The sequence below is a fragment of the Callorhinchus milii genome, unplaced genomic scaffold (assembly GCF_018977255.1).
Source record: "Callorhinchus milii isolate IMCB2004 unplaced genomic scaffold, IMCB_Cmil_1.0 Scaffold9, whole genome shotgun sequence".
In the NCBI taxonomy this organism is placed as follows: Eukaryota; Metazoa; Chordata; class Chondrichthyes; order Chimaeriformes; family Callorhinchidae; genus Callorhinchus; species Callorhinchus milii.
The window spans coordinates 23,408,647-23,429,680 of record NW_024704750.1 but is presented as its reverse complement, the minus strand read 5'-3'; the positions used below and the strand labels follow the sequence as shown (position 1 = coordinate 23,429,680).

At 47.7% G+C, this 21,034-nt stretch overlaps 1 protein-coding gene across 3 annotated transcripts in view; it reads right to left on the bottom strand.

The window, feature by feature from the left end:
* mthfd1b (methylenetetrahydrofolate dehydrogenase (NADP+ dependent) 1b) overlaps positions 1-21,034 on the bottom strand; it is a 32,944-nt gene that overhangs the window by 9,811 nt on the left and 2,099 nt on the right. Inside the window, exons 1-18 of one of the 3 annotated variants that reach the window (XM_007910257.2) lie at positions 16,877-17,099; positions 15,577-15,661; positions 14,975-15,034; positions 14,662-14,715; positions 11,766-11,902; positions 10,946-11,046; positions 9,885-10,021; positions 8,660-8,771; positions 8,094-8,221; positions 7,605-7,702; positions 6,959-7,132; positions 6,351-6,487; positions 5,363-5,409; positions 4,633-4,740; positions 4,448-4,522; positions 2,911-3,013; positions 2,330-2,406; positions 1,998-2,138 (exon numbers count right to left, since the gene is read on the bottom strand). In XM_007910257.2, coding sequence (XP_007908448.1) covers positions 1,998-2,138; positions 2,330-2,406; positions 2,911-3,013; positions 4,448-4,522; positions 4,633-4,740; positions 5,363-5,409; positions 6,351-6,487; positions 6,959-7,132; positions 7,605-7,702; positions 8,094-8,221; positions 8,660-8,771; positions 9,885-10,021; positions 10,946-11,046; positions 11,766-11,902; positions 14,662-14,715; positions 14,975-15,034; positions 15,577-15,624 — 1,737 coding nt within the window. In that variant the 5' untranslated portion in view covers positions 15,625-15,661; positions 16,877-17,099. Of the gene's footprint in view, positions 1-1,997; positions 2,139-2,329; positions 2,407-2,910; positions 3,014-4,447; positions 4,523-4,632; positions 4,741-5,362; positions 5,410-6,350; positions 6,488-6,958; positions 7,133-7,604; positions 7,703-8,093; positions 8,222-8,659; positions 8,772-9,884; positions 10,022-10,945; positions 11,047-11,765; positions 11,903-14,661; positions 14,716-14,974; positions 15,035-15,576; positions 15,662-15,782; positions 16,189-16,876; positions 17,100-21,034 lie in introns of those variants that run through there. The other 2 variants (XM_007910255.2, XM_007910256.2) reach the window with 2 other exon arrangements.

Here is a 21,034-nt window from a genome sequence, read left to right as displayed (position 1 = left end):
TCTGTTGGTGAGTGTCTGTGTGAGTATATCTGTGTCTCCTCTCTTCTGTGTGTTTGTGGGTGTGCCTAAGTGTGTCTCTGTGTCTGTGAGTGTGTATCTCTGTGTGTTTCTGTGGGTGTGTGTGTGTCTGTCTCACTCTGTGTTTCTGTGTGTGTGGCTCTCCCTGTGTCTGTGTCTCCCTCTGGGTCTGTGTGTGTTGCTGGGTCCTGAGAGCTCCTGTAGCCTCGCTGTGTCCCTCCTTCTCCCTCACCCGCCCCCCCAAAAACAGGCCTCCCAGTTTTTGTTAAAGAAGCAATTAAGAATTTTTTTGCAACAATCTAATATGTGTTTTTCCTCATGTTTAGTTTTTAATCAATAAAGTGAAAAAATATAGGTTGTCAGGATAATGTACCTCAACAGAACCAATCAACTCCCCGCCATTTTCTGCAAAGTTTATCAAAAATTTCCCCGCAACCGCCAAATCCTATTAAGAAGGTGCCATTGAGAGACTGAGAGACCACATGGTTTTGTACCTGAGCAGGGTGGGAAGAGGAGAGGAGTTGTGAGAGAGGTACAGACAGTTAGGTTTGGGAACCTCACACCCTCTCCTGGTCTGTCTCTGATAAGGACACTGTTAACACAACCTGTTAATAAACTGCTTAGTTTGTCAACCAACTCTGTCTCCATTAGGATAGACACGTTGCATAAGACATTAGAAGGAATTCTGTCTCCCCACCTTTCCCAACAGAGCTGGGGGAGGCAGTACACACTGGCAACAGCACTCAAGCTCCAATCCACATGCTTAAGTAAATGGCTGGAAATGGAACTAAAAGCCACTGGAAACATTCCAAAGCACAGTATATCCTGTGCTGCCGGGTCCATTGGGAATGTTAATGGTGGAAAATTGGCGAGAAGGAAAACAAAATCCTTCAAAGACCCTCCAGTATCTACAGATGTGACTCACAAAGCATCATCCAAGTCACGAGTATCCAGAAACCTGACATAAAGCAGGTCACAGCCTGAAGATACATTTTGTCAACAGTAATTGGCTTGGACAGCCTCCTTTCCCCCTCTGGAACACAGAGAGAAAGAGACAGATAGAGGAATTAAACTGGACAATTGCTGAGATTCTGAGATGCGTGTGTCACTAGAGATCACTTCCTGGTGCTTTCCAGCAAACTGCTATGCTGGGTTGGTAGACAGCAAGTCCACACCACACAAGACACGGTTGGTTATTTACAGTCAGGGAGCACTGACCCCTCTTCCTGTACCCTGCAAAAAGGACCTGTTTTTCAGCAGTGAAGTTGCTGGCTCAACCTACGGGGTTGAGGTGTTTAATGTTACTTCTAATAAATGCTTGTTGTTCACAAAGCGATCAAAACACAGGGCCTGGGGCGGCGGTGCGGGGCAGCGGGGGGTTGTGCTGGCTGAGCCCAATCTTATGTCTTCTACTCCCCCACCACCCCTCAAACACTTCAGTTTCAGCTCGCACACTCTGCTCGCCTGACTTCTGATTGTTGCTTGTCCATCCGCTCCACCATCGGTGGCCCTGCCTTCAGTCACTACGCCCCAAACCCCTGGAACTCTCTCTCAATCCCTCCGCCTTGCCCCCACCCTCTCGCCACACTTTCAAATCCTGCCTAAAGACCTTCCTTTTTGATCGTGTTTACGGTTCCACCCTCTCCCTCTGGCTCGGTGTCAGACTCCAGGAAGCTACCCCACATGAAAGCCACTGTATAAGTGCAAGTTGTTCTGCGTGGCACACACAATCACCACCAGCCACCACACTCCACCTCCCCTGACCCCACCCTCCTCTAATCACATCTCCCAAAGACCTATCTTTCAGACACACTTAAACCTTTCCACCTCATGCTTGAGCGCCCCATTCATGCAGCATTTTGAGATGTGAATCACAAGAGGCTAATCTTGCGTTTCACCAGTAAGTGGCTTTACATCACACCAGCTCTGTGCCAGAAAACTCCTCTCTTCCAATCGTGGGTTCCAGGCACCAACCTTACCAAATCATCTGTGGTGACAGGATTTCCTTTCCTGCTGAAAGCCACCACCATGTTGGCCAGACGCTGCCTCATATCCTGCACACTGTCCGTCAGAGCCAGCACTGCCATGATCTCACTTGCCACCGTGATGTCAAACTGCGCCTAGAGGGAAAAACAACAACCAAAACAGACTCTTTAATACCCACCCTGACACAGGCTATAATCCTGGCCCTGACCAGCAGAGCTTCTGCTACAGGTGAGGTTGTAGGTAAATAATGGCTAATATAAAATAAGCAGCACTAACACTGTGGAGACCTCTCAACTCCTCCTCAGTAAGAAAATATAAAACTTACCGTTCTGGTGAACCCTTTCTCAGTACTGGATTGTCCGATTGTTATCTTTCTCAGAAATCGGTCATTGGTGTCCATCACTATCAAGTAAAAGAAACATCTGCAAGGTGGGGATCTCAGGGGGGGAGAGGCAGCTCACTGTGACAACTCCCTACCACATACAACAACCTGGATTTATATAGCGCCCTCCACGCCGGACGGCGTCTCAGAGCGCTTTACAGTTTAGGATCCCGGGACTGAGCCAGGGGCAGGGGTGGGAAGGTGACCAAAGGCGCGGTCGAAAAGTTACCCCCCTCCCACACACACACATCAATTTACAGACAGAGCTATGGGCTGTTTGTGCTGCTGGTCTGCCAATTTCAGCCTCAACTCTCTCCACACACATACACAAGCACACACACCACCCCATACACCCACACGCTGAGTTATGTGGCTTGTTTGTCCTAAACGAAACTGTCCCGAAGCTTAGTCCGATTTCAGCCAGGCAGTCTGTGCTGCATTCAATCCAGGCTCCTGCTCTACCCTCCCCATCTAGTGGGACATGGCTAGAAATCCAGCCTGAGTAAACCATTTTATCTGTTTACCTCGCTGCCAAGTGATTGTATCCGGGTCAATGTCTAGCCTCACAAAGAGGTTTATTTCTTCATCAGTAAGCGAGTTGGGGTCACTTTTGCTAATCCTGAGTTTCTATAAGGAGAGAAATGTCACAGCTTTGAAAAAAGATTACAAGTTATGGTGAAGACAACGAGAATAACAACTTACATTTATATAGCGACCATCACTCAGAGTAGTATCCCAGAGTGCTTGTTCATTGCTGGGAGGATGTCCCAAGGCACCGAGGGTGGTGGGGAGGAAAAAAATGACCAAAGGTGCGGTCAAAGAGGGAGGAATCCCCAGGAAAGATTGGGGCACATTTTAAAGCTTCTGTTGAACCTTCAGCCATTTGATCTCATCCTCCCAGAGTACCGTGTTCCAAATGAGTGTTTGTGGTGCATCCAATCAAACAGGCAGATGGGAACAGGGCCAACCAACCTCAACACCAAAACCTGGTACAGAAATCCCTCAAAGCCAGGGATTCCAGAACCAAGAGTGCAGCCCACACTGACAGCTTCCCATCGAGAGAGCCACCTAAAGCCCACACTGACAGCTTCCCATCGAGAGAGCCACCTAAAGCCCACACTGACAGCTTCCCATCGAGAGAGCCACCTAAAGCCCACACTGACAGCTTCCCATCGAGAGAGCCACCTAAAGCCCACACTGACAGCTTCCCATCGAGAGAGCCACCTGAAGCCCACTTGTAGCTATTCTAAGAATTTGTTAGGACTGTCAAACTGCCTGGCTGATCACATTGCAGCTGGTGCTGTCCTGTAATGGCTCTGGAAGGTGAGATTGAATCAGTGTCTTTCTCTAAGGCAGTAGTGGGCAACCTTTGCGGTCGACCAACAAAATAAATGTTCTTGATTTATTATAACAACAATCCTTGCATTTGATGCAGCGCCTTATCACGTCTTCAAGACGTCTCAAAGCGCTTCAAAGAATATACTGTAAAGGGAATTGACTATACTTTGTGGGTGAAGCACCAGCTGTGATTTATGTCATAAATCAAGAAATATTCAATCAAGAAAATACTGAATCACATTACCGATCGAACCCGGACTGACCCAGTCTTGTAGAAATGTTTTGAGGGAGGGGATCATTCTTGAATGTCCCGCGGGCCACTTCTGGCCCATGGGCCACCCATGGACCACCACCACTGGCTGGAATAACCTCCTACCCAATTTGTGCTGGGAACTCTCAAATTCCACCTATTCTCAGTCTGTAAGATGATCATCTTAAACGTACGATGGGCAAGAATTGTGGAAAATTCTTCAGGTCAGATTCTATTTGGAAGTTGGTTTTCTGCAGTTTTCTTAAAGAGAAACCGGCTTTCAGAATGAATTTTCCTTAATTCTCACAATCTGTGAAATTTTAAGATAAGTGTTCTAACAGTCAAGCCAAGACTTGGGAAATTTTGGGTGCCTGAGATGTGTGCTGGCAGAGTAAGGAACCAGAGGCCTGTCTTTACAGGTTTGGAACCCCATTTTCTCCTTCTCCAAACTGTCCTGAAAATCAGAACCGCACCTTCAACCTCCTAAGCTGAATCTCGCTGAAGGTTCGAATATCTTTGTTTGAAGGCACCAGGCGGTTAAATAAAGCCTGAAAAACAAGAGACATTGTTAGACCCCTGAAAATTTTCAGAGTTTACAGCCCCTCCCTCCCAGACGCCTGTCCCACCCTCTCCCCTCCCGTCCTGAGAACATCTGTACCTTGTCAGACTGCGTTGTCTCATGGAACATGCGGGCATCGATGGCAGCAGCGACCAGGTTATTAGCGGCTGTGATGGCATGTATGTCACCCGTCAAGTGGAGATTGAACTGAAAAAGAGAAAGCAGCTGAGAAGAGAGAAGGCGATGAGACAGCTCAGACTGAATCACTTTACACTGTGTGTGGAATGGGTAACCTGCAGACACATTTGATAATTAGACATATTTATTATCTACTTGCAGGTCATCATCCTATTCTTTCATCGTGTTAAGTTAGGATCTGGATTTCAATGGAGTGAGCAGGAAGGTGATGCCAGCTTGTCTCAGTAAATTCAAGAGGGAATTTGGTAACTATTCAGCAAATAAATTCATTGAGAGCATGAGTGATGTAGCTTAACCTTGCTTGCTTGACTGAATGATTGAGGGAGGGAGGCCTGGTTGGATGGGTCCCAATAATCTGGCTGCTCCTGTACATCCTATGTAACTGTCAGAAAGTGGTCTGGAAGAAAGAGCTGTCTGAGAAATGTACTCTCTCGTCCCAATCTCATCCTCACACAACTAAGCCATAGGGAGGTCAGCTCGCCATATACTGTACATTATAAGCTTTCATCAGTTCCACATCTTGTGATGAAAAATTGGAACTAGAAATCCGAGGTGACTAACTAACAGTTGATAGGAAAGCTCTGCTAATGTATTGTGATCTTAAACAGCCTCCCGCTCAGTGACGCTGTACCTCTTCCATCGGGATAACTTGAGAGTATCCACCACCCGCTGCTCCTCCTGTTACAGAGAGAGAGAGGGGAAAAGCAATCAGTACACGTTATTAACCACACCATAAAAACATTAAGGATTATGGGAAAAGTGGGATTAATAGATTGCGAGTTAAAAAAACAGTGACACCAACATGATGATCCAAACAGCCTCTTTCTATGCTGAAATGTTCCAAGCTTCTATTCAAGAAGAATGAAAGAACTTGCGTTTATAGTGTAATAATGCTTCAAAATGTCTCAAGAGCTTCACAGTGGACAGTCAAGTAAGTGCCTAGTGTGATGTCAGCAAGCTCCCACAAATATCAAGATGAACGGCCATTTATCTAGAGGGAAGGAGACCAGACACTGGGAAAACTCTCCTCTTGTTGAAAAGTGATGTAGGATTCTTCACATCGCCCCACCTCCTCAATATTGTGCGGCTCCGCCACTGTCTTACACCGCAGGCCACCGAGACTCTCATCCACGCATTCATAACATCCTGGCTCGACTACACAAACTCTCTGTTTGTCGGCCTCCCCAGCTTCACAAGCTGCAAATCATCCAGAACTCTGCAGCTCATATCCTCTCCCGCACCAGGCTCTGCGACACTATCACCCCCATCCTCGCTCGACTCCACTGGCTTCCCATCACACACAGGATACAGTTCAAGATCCTGGTCCTCACTTTCAAAGACCTCCATGGCCTTGCCCCCACCCCTATCTCTTCGACCTCCTAACCCCCAACCAACGTGCCCGCTCTCCGCTCAGCGGGCTCCAGCCTGCTTCATGTCTTCTCGCTCGCCCCACCATTGGCGGGCAGGCCTTCTGCCACTCTGCCCCCACCATCTGGAACTCCATCCCGCAGTCCTTCCGCCTTGCCCTCTCCCTTGTCACTTCAAGACCCATCTCAAGACCCTCCTCTTTGAAAGTGCCTTCGCCCCACTGAAACAAGACAGGAGAAACCCAAGGTTACCTTTAATCCCGAAGGTGGGACCCTGTGATGGTTGCCGAACACAAGCAAAGACATTGAGGTCCAGGTGAGCGCCGATGGCCTGTGCCAACCCGATGGTGGTAGTACTCTTGCCTTCCCCAAGAGGAGTGGGAGTGATGCTGCAACAGAAGCCAATACTGTGAGCCCTTATACTCGCTCCTTCCCCCTGCCCACACCACACTCTCCTCTGCCCCTACCCTGCATGCTTCTAGCTGACCTGGGAATGTGGACAAACAGTGTAGAGTGTCCTGACCCAACTGTCCAGTGCCTTGGGACGTCCTCCCAACGTGAAAGACGCTCTATAAATGGAATCTTGTTGTTGTTGTTGTTGTAGAGGAAGCTTTCCTCTGGCTCTGACTTGGGAATTTAAACAGACAGTGTAAGAGCATTAAGCGCTCCAAAACACCATCCAGCGTGAAGAACGCTATAGAAATGCAAGTTGTTGCTGTAGAGGAAGCTGTCCTCAGTCTCTGACCTGAGAATGTTAGTCACAAGTGCTGCCCTCACTCTCCCTGACAGTCTGCCCCAAATCCATTCAGAACCTTGCTGTTGTCCCAAACGTGATAGTCCAATAGGACCACTCTCCTTACCCAGTGACCACAATGTACTTCCCATCCTGCTGGGGTCTCAGCCGTTCCAGGGTTGAGAGAAGCACCTTTGCCTTGTATTTTCCATACAACTCCACTTCATCCGACATCAAGCCCACCTCCCTCGCCAGGCGGCTGATGTGCTTTGGCGTGCCGGCCCGCGAGATGGCAATGTCACTAGAGGGAAAGACCACCATTACACAAAGTCAGACTGTGAACAGCCCCCCCAATAAAATAATTTCTTCATCATTAGACTTCAGCTAAAAGAATAGGCTCAAAAAATTAAATATAATACAGGCCCGAAAAGGCTGATAGATGGTGAGACATTCTACTCAGTGTGTGAAAAATTGATCACAGGGCTTCGTCAGCTCAGAAAAGTCACTGAAAGAGTTGAGGAGGAAGTGGAAGATGTGAGAGAGAAGTGAGTGAATGTGTGTGTGTGTCTATGTGTGTGTGAGAGAGAGAGAGAGAGAGAAAGGGGGGAAATTGGAGATTGGAGCTCAGAGAATAAACAATATTATCCTTTTCGATAATTGCCCTGCCCTGGCACAGTGAAATATCTAGCTATGGGAGTGGTGTTTAAATCTAGGGCAGACCCCAACAGTGAGCAAAGATAAGCTATTAGTGAGATTCAGGATCACACGCCTACCTGGGAACAGGCTGTAAAAGATTCAGCTTTGAGTACCGAATCGACCATTTGCCTGGTTTGAAGGTCTCCAGATGGCGCCTTGCGCTTTCCACTGTGTTCTGTCATTGAGAGAGCTGCACATCAATCAATACAATCTCTCCAACTGACAGAATGCCACATGGGGCCTTTAATTACTTCTTTCAAGCAAGGCTGGTTAAATGGATAGCTCCCCCAAAATTTCAAAGCTACTCACGCTAGACTTCCTCTCTCCTCCCCCACCCACACTGTCACATTGCATAACCCCCCCCCACCTAAAAAAATAAAGTTACAAGCAGCCTCCCAAGAGGAAGGCGACATGAGCTTCAACCTTCAACTTGTTTTAAAATCAGTCTCTCTCTTGGTATGAATCAAGCCAAGGGAAACTCACCATATGATCGTGCTTCGTGCAACCCAATCCTGGTGCAATTCCCAGCACGTGGTCTGTGCTATAAACATCACCATCAAACCTACCTCCATCAGCATGCAGACAGTCATGGGCCCCACGCCTCCAGGCACAGGAGTGATGTGTGAGGCCACCTCCTTGGCCTCACTGTAGGCCACGTCACCAACAACTCTCTTCCCGCTCGTCTTCGTGCTGTCTGGAGGGAGGCGGAGAGCAAGTTACACGTGGAGCAGGAGGAATTCCACGCCTGTTACACACTCTAGAGACAATGCGCCAATTATATGTGAGTGACAGCGCCTATTGTACATGAGAGGCATCACATCAATTACAAGTGAGATATCACATGCGGAATAGGCAGCACGCCAATCACATACAAGAGGCAGCATACTATAATATAAAATTGCTTGGTAATAATTGGTTTAATTGAAAAAAGTCTGAGGCAGTTTGCAATATTTCTGTAAGACACCGAGGTCCACACAGCCAGAGGTAACTGTAGCAGATCAGGTGTTGGTCCTAACAAGAAAGGGGCTGGAAAAGGATATTGTAGGTGAGTGCTTAGTGGGAATGTACAAACCCTTAATACTGCAAAGCTTCCAAAGAAGCTGAATTGTGGGAGTTTGGTGCTGACACTCACCAGGAACATGGTTAATTCCGCAGTCAATAACAATAGCTCCAGGCTTGATCCAGCTGCCTTTCACCATCTCAGCTTTGCCGATTCCAACAACCAGAACGTCTGCTTTCAACACCTGAAGTGTAATAGCAGTGCGATGAGAATAGAGTCCAGGGCACAGCCTGGTCAGCAGCACCAGTGACCGGCAAACATGCTCTTCTATTCTCAGTTCAATGCTTCTCTCATCTACATCGCCATGCAACTACGCACTGGGTGTCCAGCCTAGACTGAACTCAAAGTGCGCAGAATTCTGGAAAATAATTCAATTCAGCCTTAATTTGGAAGCCGATTTCATTCAGACCTGTGGAAAGTCTATTTCCAAATTAACCAAAGTTAAGCATTTTGTCAATGTTTTAATAAAACAAAATGTTTTCTCAAGTGTAGAAAGTAGGATTTTAGGGCTCCTTGAGCTTTTGAAGTGGAGTAACCGTTTTTGTGGGCAAACAAGGCACTATTTGCCCAGCAATGACACACAACACTTTAACCTTAAAGCCTCTAAAAAAAATCCATTCAACACTCCAAATTAGTGATTGAAGAAAGTTTGCCTAGTATCCTGATTTAACAGCCTCTGTTTTCACGTTGCTGAAATATAAATTAAGGCTTGTCCCTTTACTTCTCATAAATATATTTTATAACCTTTGCTACTTTCTAATCCCTGACTCCCGACGTAAAAGATGCTATAAAATGCAATTTGTTATTACTATTGTTTGTGATATCGCTTTTCTGGGGGTAATAATCCCTTCAAAAAAAACCAATAAAATAATAATCCTTGCATTTGATATAGCGCCTTATGAAGTCTTTGAGACGTCTCAAAGGACTTCACAGAATATACTGTAAAGTGTAGCGACTATGTTTTGTGGGCAAAATAACTTGGGTTACTCAATCCTGTTTGTGGGACCCTGTGTGCGCAATTGGCTACCACGTTTCACCCACAAAATAAACTCAATTCACTTTACAGTATATTCTGTGAAGTGCTTAGAGATGTCTCAAAGACATGATAAGGCGCTATATCAAATTCAAGGATTATTATTATTATTATTCAGATTTTTGCACAACAGTAAAATGTAGGGCAAGTTTTCCAAAATTTTCTATCTCTGGATCTCTTGTCTGTTCACACTCCGTGTTCCAATCCTCGTGGAGTGTTTTGGCTGAAGGCCTATCCGGCCAGGATGGGCAGTCAGTGGCTTACCTCTCCCTGCAAGTCCGCAGTCCTGGAGTGGCAGGTGGTGACAGTCGCGTGGTTCCACAGCAGAAGGTCGTGCATAGGGGCCCCGACGATTTTGCTGCGTCCAATGACAACAGCCTTGGACCCCGCAAGCTTCACACCTGACGACCGGAGAGAAAGAATAAGCACATTAGGACTGAAACACACAGCCGCACAAGTCACGGTCCTGTCTGCACCATCGTCAGGGGCCATTAACAAACACACCACTGGTGACCAACTCGTCAGGAGAGCAACTCACAATTCACTCCAGATAATTGATGCCTGTTTCTGGGATGCATTTGATATAGCGCTTTTCAATCTTCTAGATGTCTCAAAGCGCTTCACAGAATATACTGTAAAGTGAATTGACCGTATATTTGTGGGCGAAACACGGAAGCCAACTGCGTACAGCAGTGTCCCACAAACAGTCGTGGATTGAAGTGACCAATTTATTATTATTTTTTCCTTGAGGGATTATTATCAGGCGTGTGGTGTAAGGAAACTTGTCCAAGGTTTCACCCTGTCGGGATTCGAACCCAGGTCTCTCACTTGTGAGGTGAGTGCTCTAACCACTGAGCTACAGGACTCCACATTTGTGAAGTGTTTGTGATGTTTCTATCATCATGATCAAATACCAACACTCACCTAAAAACATGTTTGCCAGCAGGCACCATGATACACTCCCCAGCACTAGCCAGTGCCCGTTATCCTGCCCCCATCCCCAGCACAAGTCAACACCAGTGACCCCAACCCAGGCATGAGTCAGCCCCCGAGGCACATAAAGCACTTCATTATAAAAACTTACGTTACCTGAATAAATTCCATCTGGCTAGCAGTTAGCAAAGAAAAAGAGAAGATAGTCACGTGGATTAATGTTCTAAACAACAGAGCAGTGAATTGCTAAAGGATAGACTTAAGGACAACATGAAAATCCCAATTCAAGCAGTAAAAAAGAGACACACACATAGAAGTGACGAAGGGAGGGACACACACACACACCCACAAGCCGCTATACCAAATGCCAGACTGATTATGATGCCTCCTACCTGTCTGTTTAATCAGCTCCAGGCAGCCTTTTGGCGTACAGGGGATGAAGCAGTCACCGAGGTCACCGCGGGCCAGTTTACCAGCATTGATACTGGTTAATCTGCAAACACAGGTCAGTTACCAGCAGCCACGAGATCAGCAACACAACCACTCTCCTGACAAGCCTTCAGTTTCTACCTAATCCCCACCACCCAATCAGGCATAATAAGCCATTTGGTATAATTTCTCTGAAACCCATCCTTGTCAACGCAGATCGTCGCTGCTCCATTGTAAATGTTTCAATATGTCCTGTGAGAAAGAGTGTGTACTGCTGACTGACTACCTCTCACTTCTCTCTCCTGCCCCCAGCTCCATTTAGCTCTAGCGGGGGAGCGAGCAGCAGCACAGAAATGATAGAGCGAATGCCTTCTTTTACACTGTAAGCTATTCAAGCTTCCTGCTCTGGAGCTATTTCCTTAAACTCTTGCCATCGGTTCAGTTAATATCCTTTCAGCTCAAATAATCAAGTCTCACCAATGGCTGAAATTACCCATAGTGTTCAGTGGGCATACACCATAATATGGTGCAGTGATTGGAGGGAGGTTTCACACATGCTGACAATGGCTGCCTCACAGGGGGTAGAGGGGGTAAGAGGTCAATCCGGTTTCTTCTGAGTGAAACTACTCCATTGGTTTACTCATTTGATCTTGGTTATCTGAAAGGTTTACTCACTCGACCATACTGGGAATGCTCAGCAGTCATTGCTCCCAAACTGGGTCACTGAGGCCTGTGAGCAGGGATAAATCTCATTCTACAACCACAGGCCAGGATGATAGTTACCCATCCACATCCTTCTCTGGAGCAACTGCGTTGGTTACTTTTTCTACGTCAATGGGATTATTGGAGTCCAGCGGGAGCTGCACAATGAGTCCATGGACGTTGGGATCCTCGTTGATGTGGGCAATGCTATCCAGCACCTGTAGAGTGATAGATATTGTCAGCCAGTGAGTCAACAACAACAACAACACAATTCCATTTATAGAGCGCCTTTCACGTCAGGAGGACGTCCCAAGGCGCTGTACAGTTGGGTCAGGACCCAAGCAGGGGGGAAATGGTCAGGGTGAGGAGAGGGAAGGGAGGGAGTGAGGAGGGGGTAGAGAGTCGAGAGGGGAGCTGAAGGCACGGTCAAAGAGAAAGGTCTCGAGACCAGCCTTGAAGGGGGAAAGGGAGGAGGCAAGGCGAAGGCACTGGGGGATAGAGTTCCAGAGCCTAGGGGCTGAGAGGCTGAAGGCCCGGCCACTGATGGTAGGGAGGATGGGGCGGGGGATGTGGAGCAGACCGCAGCCAGAGGAACGGAGGGTACGGGCAGGTAAGTAGGGGGATAGTAGGTCAGAGAGGTAGGAGGGAGCGAGGCCGTGAATGGCCTTGTAGGTGAGGATGAGGATCTTGAATTCGATCCTCTGGGGGATGGGGAGCCAGTGGAGGCGAGCGAGGGTGGGAGTGATGTGGGCGCGGTGTCTGGTGCGGGACAGTACACGAGCTGCAGAGTTCTGAATGACCTGCAGTGTGGAGGGAGGGCCGGGAAGGCCGTCGAGGAGAGAGTTCCCATAGTCCAGTCTTGAGGTGATAAAGGCTTGGACCAGAGTTTCAGCCACGTGAGGGGTGAGGTGACGGAAGGCGGTGCCAGTTGTGGCGCGGATATGAGGGAGAAAGGACAGCTCAGGGTCGAACAGAACACCGAGGTTCCTGACTGGCTTTGAGCAGTGGAGAGTGCTGCCTTGGATGCTGATGCTGTCAGCGCCTGAGGTGCGGAGGCGCTGACGTGAGCCAATCAGGAGGGCCTCAGTATTACGCACGTTGAGCTGAAGAAAGTTGTCTCTCATCCAGGACTCGATGTCGGACAGACAGCTGTCAGGACATCGGGGGTCGTGGAGTTGAGGGTAGAGGAGGAGGAAAGGTAGAGTTGGGTGTCATCCGCATACATGTGGAAGTTAACCCCATGTCTGCGGATGATGTCACCACAGGGGGAGCATATAGAGGGTGAAGAGGAGGGGACCGAAGACAGAGTATGCTGCCGATAGGTTGAGGAGGACGAGGAGGCAGAGGGAGCCCTGGTCGCAGATGATCAGGATGTCATTGGTGACCTTGACCAGGGCGGTTTCTGTGCTATGGGCAGCACGGAAACCCGACTGAAGGGGTTCGAATAATGAATGGGTGGAGAGGAAAGAGCGCAACTGGGAGGCGACAACTCATTCAAGGACCTTGGACAGGAAGGGGAGGTTGGAGATGGGCCGGTAGTTTGATAGCTGCGACGCATCAAGGGAGGGTTTTTTCAAGGTGGGAGTGATGGTGGCAGTTTTTAAGGGAATGGGAACAGAGCCAGAGGAGAGGGACAGGTTAACGATGTCTGTGATATGTGGGGCAAGGAGGTGGAGCTGGGAAATGAGTTTGGTGACAGAGGGTGGGGAAACGGGTACGAACGTGTGTAGGGGAGGATGGGTAGGAGTCGGAGTGTGGGAGGGAGGGGGTGGGGGGTGGGTGGATGTTGGAGGGGAAGTGACCGCGGAGCGAATTCCCTTGATTTTGGATTCAAGCAAATCCAGCATCTCCTGGCAGTGAAGGTTGGAGGAGATGACCTGCGCGGGGTGGCGGGGGGGGACGGGGGAGTCGGGATGTGGTAGAAAACAGTAGCCTGGGGTTGTTCTTCGCCTCCAGGATTATCCTGGAGTAGAAGGACGACTTGACCGAGGCTAGAGTGGAGCGGTAGATTTTGAGGAGGTCCAGCCAGATTTGTCGGTGAACCGTTAGGCCAGATTTGACGCAGGTGCGTTCAGCGGCCCACACCTGGCTCTTCAGTGAGCGGAGGTGGGTGGTGAACCAGGGGGAGGAGCGAGAGTAGGAGACAGTATGGGAGGTGATGGGGGCAAGAGTATCGAGTGTGGAGGAGAGGGTGTTGTGGAGGAGGGTGAGAGGAGAAGAGGGGTCAGTGAGGGTTGAAGGCCAGAGGGAGAGGAGTTCAGAGGACTCCAAGGCAGCGGTTAGGGATTGTGGGGTTAACTTTTTCCAGGGGTGGTAGAAGATGGTGGTGGGTCTGGTGGAGGTGGGGACGGGGGTGGAGGTGGTGAAGGAGATGAAGTGGTGATCGGAGACGGCCTTGTCGGTGATAGTGACATCCGAGATACTGAGGCCCCGGGTGATCACCAAATCGAGTGGGTGGCCGTGACTGTGAGTGGGGGAGTTGATGTGGAGGGAGAGGTTGAGCGAGGAGAGCAGGGAAGAGAAGCCTGAGGAGATGGAGTAGGAGGGGGTGAAGTGCAGGTTGAAGTCGCCCAGGATGATGAGGCGATCAGAGCAGAGGCAGAGAGATGTAAGAAGTGTTGAAATATCGGAGTCACATCTAACCCTCCAACCCCTCACCACTGAGCCAAACTATCCCAAACCTCACCCCAGCCAGAACATCACCCCAGATCCTGCCCAGCCTCAAAGGCCCCAACCCCTTCGCACAGAACCCACCCCACAGGCCCCACCCAGCCCTACAGGCCCCACCCAGCTCCACAGGCCACACCCAATCCCCCTCACAGAACCAAACCCCACCGAGCCCCACAAGCTCCGCCCAGCCCCACAGGCCCTAACCCCCTGCTGAACCAGCCAATTTGAATTGAATCTAATGTAAGCACCTTCAATTCATGGGGGAGGGGAGGGAATAGTAAAAGAGGGGAGAGATACTTCAACTCACTTCTTCTTCACTTGCGGTTTTTGGCAGTCTTATGTGGTTGGCATTCATCCCAATCTACAGACAGAAAGAAATAAGATTAGCAACAAACTCAGCAGATTTATTGACAAAAAGGAGAAAACACATTCAAAGTGCCTCCTTCAGGGAGATTTACTTTGCGGTCCTCGGGGGGTGCCTACCAAAATCAATTCCAAGCAAAGTTGGCTCAAATGTTTGCAGCCCTGTTGTTCCTGGGCCTTCCTGATAGACGACGCAGTGAGTTTAAAACAAGGTACTCAGCATCCCAGTTACATTCAGCAATATCTGGAACACTAACCTCGGCAGCAGCTTTCAGCTTCATACTGATGTATAGGTTGGAGTCATCCCTGTCGCCTACCTGAAATTATAGCAGAGATTGAAAGAGTGAGTTAGTTATAGGAATGAATAGAAAGAAGGAGTGAGTGATTAGATAGAGAGAATGTGTGAGTGATAGTGGCAAGAGAATGAGTGAAAGATTAAGAGCAAGTCTGACTGAGTGATAAGAGTGAGAGCAAGAAAGAGAAAAATGATTAGATTCTGCAAAATTTGAAAGAAATCATAGGAAAGGATTTGATGCTGGACAGGATAGTTCAGTTTAATTTCTGCAGTCAATGCGTGAAACATGCTGGAGTCAGACTACAACAGCTGTGAGCACAGGAAAGATACTTGATTCATCCCAACCCTACCATCATTTAATTACAGCAATGAGTCCCAGTGTGCAGCCCTCAATGCCCGGCCTGTATTACAATTTAGATAACACATTTCACGTAAGGAGGACGTCTCAAAGCGCTTTACCCAGCTGGCTGGCTGGGCACCCAAGCTTTGGTGGTGGGATATGAGGGGAGGAGGATGACAGGTATGTTACTCCCTCACCCCAAACTGCCCAACGTTATAGATTACCTGCAGGATAGCGAGGCCGGGCCGGAAGCCAGGAGCCAACTCCTTCATCTGGCTCACTTCATTCTTCAATCTTTCCCGGACTTGGCTGGGGGATGACAGGAAGAAGAGTTAGTCTCCAGGTTCCAGCACTAAACCCTCTCTATAGGATTCACAGAGCAAAACAATTGTAATGGAGAAACTCAGAAATGCTAGTCTGTGTGCCTTACGCTGAGGTTTTAGATCCTGACACAATTGTTCCCAGTGCCCTTACAATACCCAGCTTCTTGAAGGGATATCTGAGATACGGAAGCATGGCTGTCAGCCTAGAGTCCCAGTGAAGACCAACAGCAAGTGTGCGTCAATTTGTTTGTCTTTCAGCATCAAAAGGAAATGGCGGAGAAGAGCTGCAAAATGTGCCAAAACGCAGTTTGAAGTCCAGAGAGTTCAACGCAGCATTGCCTCCTGGAACAACACAGCATTGCCTCCGCATCACTCTTGCCTGTGAACCCAGCGACAATTCTCAGATGTTCACCCTGAGTTGCTGTACCTCTCCCAATCGCTGTTGCACAGTCAGCTTTCGTGTTGGATTGATTGGGGTATAAAGAAGTCAGAGCCCACAGAGTTACTTCATATCTGTCTTTTCCCTTTTTACAAAAAGCAGTTCTGCACAGACAAGGCCACCCAAGTAGGGAACGGGTCCAAATTCCTATTTACTGCTAAAGTTGAACTTTAACAAGCTGGCAGGGGCATGCACAACTCAGCGCCAAAATGTTTACATTGGGGGTGGGAGGGAGATAGGGGAGGGAGATGGAGGGAGGGAGGACAAATGATCAGTGCCTGGGAGTGGGACAGGTGCTGGCTTAGCTCAAGTTCCCATGCACCATCACTTTGTAAATGGGGATAAAAACAAGAACTTAGGAAATGTTTCCTTCAGGTGAATGGGACAGGTTAAAAGTATGAGTATAGGAATCAGAGGCCATTCAGCACCTCCAGTCTGCCCACCAGTTTGTTTGACCATGGTAGATCTTCTAATTTCCTTTCCCTTATTTCTCAGGTGTCTATCCCTTCAAACATCCCAATGGATCTGACTTCATGGCCTTCTGGGGTACTATATTCATTAATCGTTCGCTGACAGATACAGTCACAACACTGCAGTGTAAAATCCTGTGAAGCTCTTTGAGACATTGACAACATACAGCAAAAATGCAAGGATTAATTAACATTCTCACATGCCTTTGTATTTATCAAATTACTTCACAATCTTGAATTGTTATAAAGAGATCTCTATAAAGCTATCAGTAGATCCCTGAATCTCTCTCACCATTATTCTTCCCTCCAGATTGGACTCCTCTTTCCTCTATTAGGATGCCCCCTAGTACTTCACCAAATGGCCAATATCCACGTGTGAGACTGAACAGTATTAGTGGGATATTCACGGTACAATAGTCAAGCTTGATCTGCCCTCACATAGCGCCCACAGAGACACATCTCCTAGGAATCAGAAACCCTGGCTGATGTTCCTCTTCCTAACCCAGGAGTAGCTCCGACTGAGATCAGCTAACTCACTACAAAGTGAGAACTGAACCTTGAAATATTTCCACTAGTATGTAAGTAACAGAGGAGTGAGGCTGAGAGAAGCAATCCCATTTTACGCACCACGTACCGTGGGTTGCCACTCCCCGAGCTGCCTAACCAATGGCTGTCTCAAGGCAGTGCTGAACAATGAACAACAGAGAGACATATAAGTCAAAGCCTCTCAATAACACATTGGCCCTTTCTCTCTTTTAAATCAAAGTCCATTGGCCCTGAACTAGAATAGCCTATTGAAAGTTCAGCAGTTAAATGTGGGCTGAGTCACAAAGAGTGAGTGGAAGTAAAGTCAAAGATTTACATTCATATTTGCTCATAGAAGCTGTTCAGAACCATTATAGGTGAGACAGACTTCACAGAGCAAAGGCAAAGCTGCAGGTTGAACATTCACATTGGCTGCCTCCCAAGCTGTGCCAGCCTCTAAATGACTCTCTCAGACTGGCCAATTATCCCTTATCTTAAATATCAAAGTCCATTGGCCATGAACTTGAATAGCTTCATCCAAATCTCAGCAGCTCAACACGCTATCCAGCTATAAAGGAATAAGTGAACAAACGTCAGAGGAAGAACTGCAGTCCATTTAATAAGCCACCTCTATACAAATGTCTCAGATCTCTTTATAAACACTTTATTTGAAGTATGGTAATGGATATGTAGGTAATTGGTAACAACTTTTAAGAGAGAAGTAGATAATTATTTGGGGAGTACAAGTTTGGAGGGCTATGGGGAGAGAGTGGGGGAGGGGATTGATTTGGATAGCTCTTTTAAAAGAGCTGGCACAGACACGATGGGCCGAATGGCCTCCTTCTGTGCTGTACAAGTCTAAGATTCTATGAATCATGTTGGATGGCATCCATCGAGGGGGACTGACTCGGTGGATTTGTTCCAGGTCTTCTGTTTGTGGATGGTGTTGTGCTACTGGCAGATTCACGTGGGAACCATCTGCGCTTCACCCATCATCTTGAACACTGGGCCACCCCGTGGGACAGGGTGGTAGGTGCCCCAAATTTGGAATCATGGTTCTACACCTCTAGAGAAGACATTGCGGGTACTGATTGGAAAATACAAGGGGCATCAGTCCCAATTGTTGATTCTTATCAGTACCTCGGGATCATAGTGGACACTAACATTTGCCTGGACACTGTCCTGAAGGATTGCGCTGAGGAGGGGCGATGGGCACTCTCCTTCCACCTTAACTGGCTCTGGGGTGATAAGCTTAACAACGCCGGAATTGAGCCCACCCTCAATGGTGGACTTGGTAGTCCATTCCTGAGCCAGGTGGGTCCGCAGTTACTCCAGGGCACTGCTGATGATAGCCCAGGACTTAGGTGGGCCGACAAGTCACTGGAGGCAGGGACTCTTCGCACTCATCTCCTGTTAACCCTGCAAGGCAATGCCCTAATGGGTAGCTGGACAACAACAACAGGATTACATTTGTATAGCGCCCTTCACATTGGGAGGACGTCCCAAGGCGCTGGACAGAGTACAGCATTTCAGACCCGAGCTGGGGTCGGGGGGGGAGGGTAGGTGGGTGGCCGATGGTATGGTCGAAGAGGTGGGTCTTCAGGCGGGACTTGAAGGAGGCTCAGGAGGAGACGAGGCGGAGTGACTGGGGAATGGAATTCCAGAGGTTGGGGGCAGAGTGGCTGAAGGCTCTCCTGCCAATGGTGGGGCGGGTGGGTCGGGGGACGTGGAGCAGGCCAGAGCCGGCTGAGCGTACGGAACGGGCGGGTTGGTAGGGGGTTAGGAGGTCGCAGAAGTAGGGTGGGGCGAGGCCATGGAGGGCTTTGTATGTGAGAGCCAGGATCTTGAACTGGATCCTCTGAAAGATAGGGAGCCAATGGAGTCGGGCGAGAGTGGGGGCGATGGGGTCACGGAGTTTGGTGCGGGAGAAGACACGGGCTGCAGAGTTCTGGATTATCTGCAGTCTGAGGAGGGAGGAGTTGGGAAAGCCGACAAGCAACATGAAAGCTTTCCAGGCAGTTTCTCAATAACAAGCTATGGAGTCCTGTAGCTCAGTGGTCAGAGGACTCTCCTCAAAGGCGAGAGACCTGGGTTTGATTCCCGGCAGGGCAAAACCTTGGGCAAGTTTCCTTACTCCACACACCTGATAATAATCCCTCAAGAAAAAAAAACAAAAATAAATTGGTCACTTCAATTCATGACTGTTTGTGGGACACTGCATTGGGTAATTGGCTGCCGCGTTTTGCCCACAATTCACTTTACAGTATATTCTGTGAAGCGCTTTGAGACATCAAGAAGATGTGAAAAGCACTATATCAAATACAAGAATTATTTCATTTATGTGTTTTTTTTTATATTTATTATCTGATATTTTACTAATCCTTGAAGAGCAAACATGGAAATGTCTCAAAAGTGATTTACAGGCAATTGCTGTCAGTGTAGATACTGTTTATTTTCATGCAAATTCGGAACTAATTTGCTCACAGCATGGTTCCACAACTATGAAGTGAATGCAGAGTTCATCTTTAAAACTGATTGTTGGTCAGCAATCAGAAGAAACTGTTTTTTTCAACAGTGTCATGCAGAAGCAACATCGGATTAACCTCCCATCTAAAGGATGAAATGCTTAGCAATTCAGCAGAGTTTCACCCAGCACTGCACTGCACTGCCTGCCTAGATAATTAACAACTCCTGATGTGGGGCTTGAACCCACAATCTTCAGACCCAGAAGCGAAAGCCCCATCATCAGAGCTAGGCTTTGTTCAACAACCAAGTTACATTTGTATACCGCCTTTCATGTTGGGAGAATGTCCCAAGGCTGAACAGTCAGGCACAGGGTTGGGATCAGTAGAAGGGTGACTGAAAGCGCGGTCGAAACGAAGGGCCTTGATACGTGCCTTGAAGGAGGTAAGGGAGGAGGCAAAGTGAAGTCACTGTGGAGTTCCAAAGTAATTTAGGAGCCTGCTGAGCAGAGGGAGTGGACAGGTTCATGTCGATATTAAAAATTTTCAAAAAGATAAGCGAGTTTCTCCTGGTGTGCTGACCAACATAAAATTGTCATTTGTTTAGTAGCTGTTTGTGGGACATACCTGTGTGCAAAATGGCTACTGCTTTCACCTACAATGATAGTCACTATATAATAATAGTAATATAATAATCCTTGCATTTGATATAGCGCTTTTCACATCTTCTAAACGTCTCAAAGCGCTTCACAGAATATACTGTAAAGTGAATTGACTGTATATTTGTGGGCGAAATGCGGCAGCGAAATTGCGCACAGCAGTGTCCCACAAACAGTCATGGATTGAAGTGACCAATTCATTATTGTTTTTTTCTTGATGGATTATTATTAGGGGTGTGGAGTAAGGAAACTTGCCCAAGGTTTCGCCCTGCCTGGAACCGAACCCAGGTCATTTGCTTGTGAGACAAGTGCTCTAACCACTGAGCTACAGGACTCCACAATACACTTTACAGTATATTCTGTGAACCATTTTGAGACTGTCTCCTTAAGTAAAATGCATTATATCAAATGTAAGAATTATTATTTCCAGTGAATCATGTGAAGTGCTTTGAGACACATAATATGATAAAGTGGTATATCAAACACAAAGTTTTTATATTTATCTTGTGACTATTTTCATTGAAAGCTGTTAGAGGAATCTGGGTAAAGGGTGCTACAGTTGGAAACTTCTTATAAAAAGTCACAAGACACCACAAGACATCACACGATTAGATTAACGGTCACATTCCAGCAATCTGAATTCCTTGAAATTACTGTTTCAGGATCTGTGACTGTCCTCTGTTACATTATCCGAGTGGCCATTCATTATAGCACTACACACAATTCCTGTTCCTCCGGCAAACATAAATCACTAACGCTCGAGCATATATACGTTAGTGATATTTTTGCAAAAAAGAATTTGAG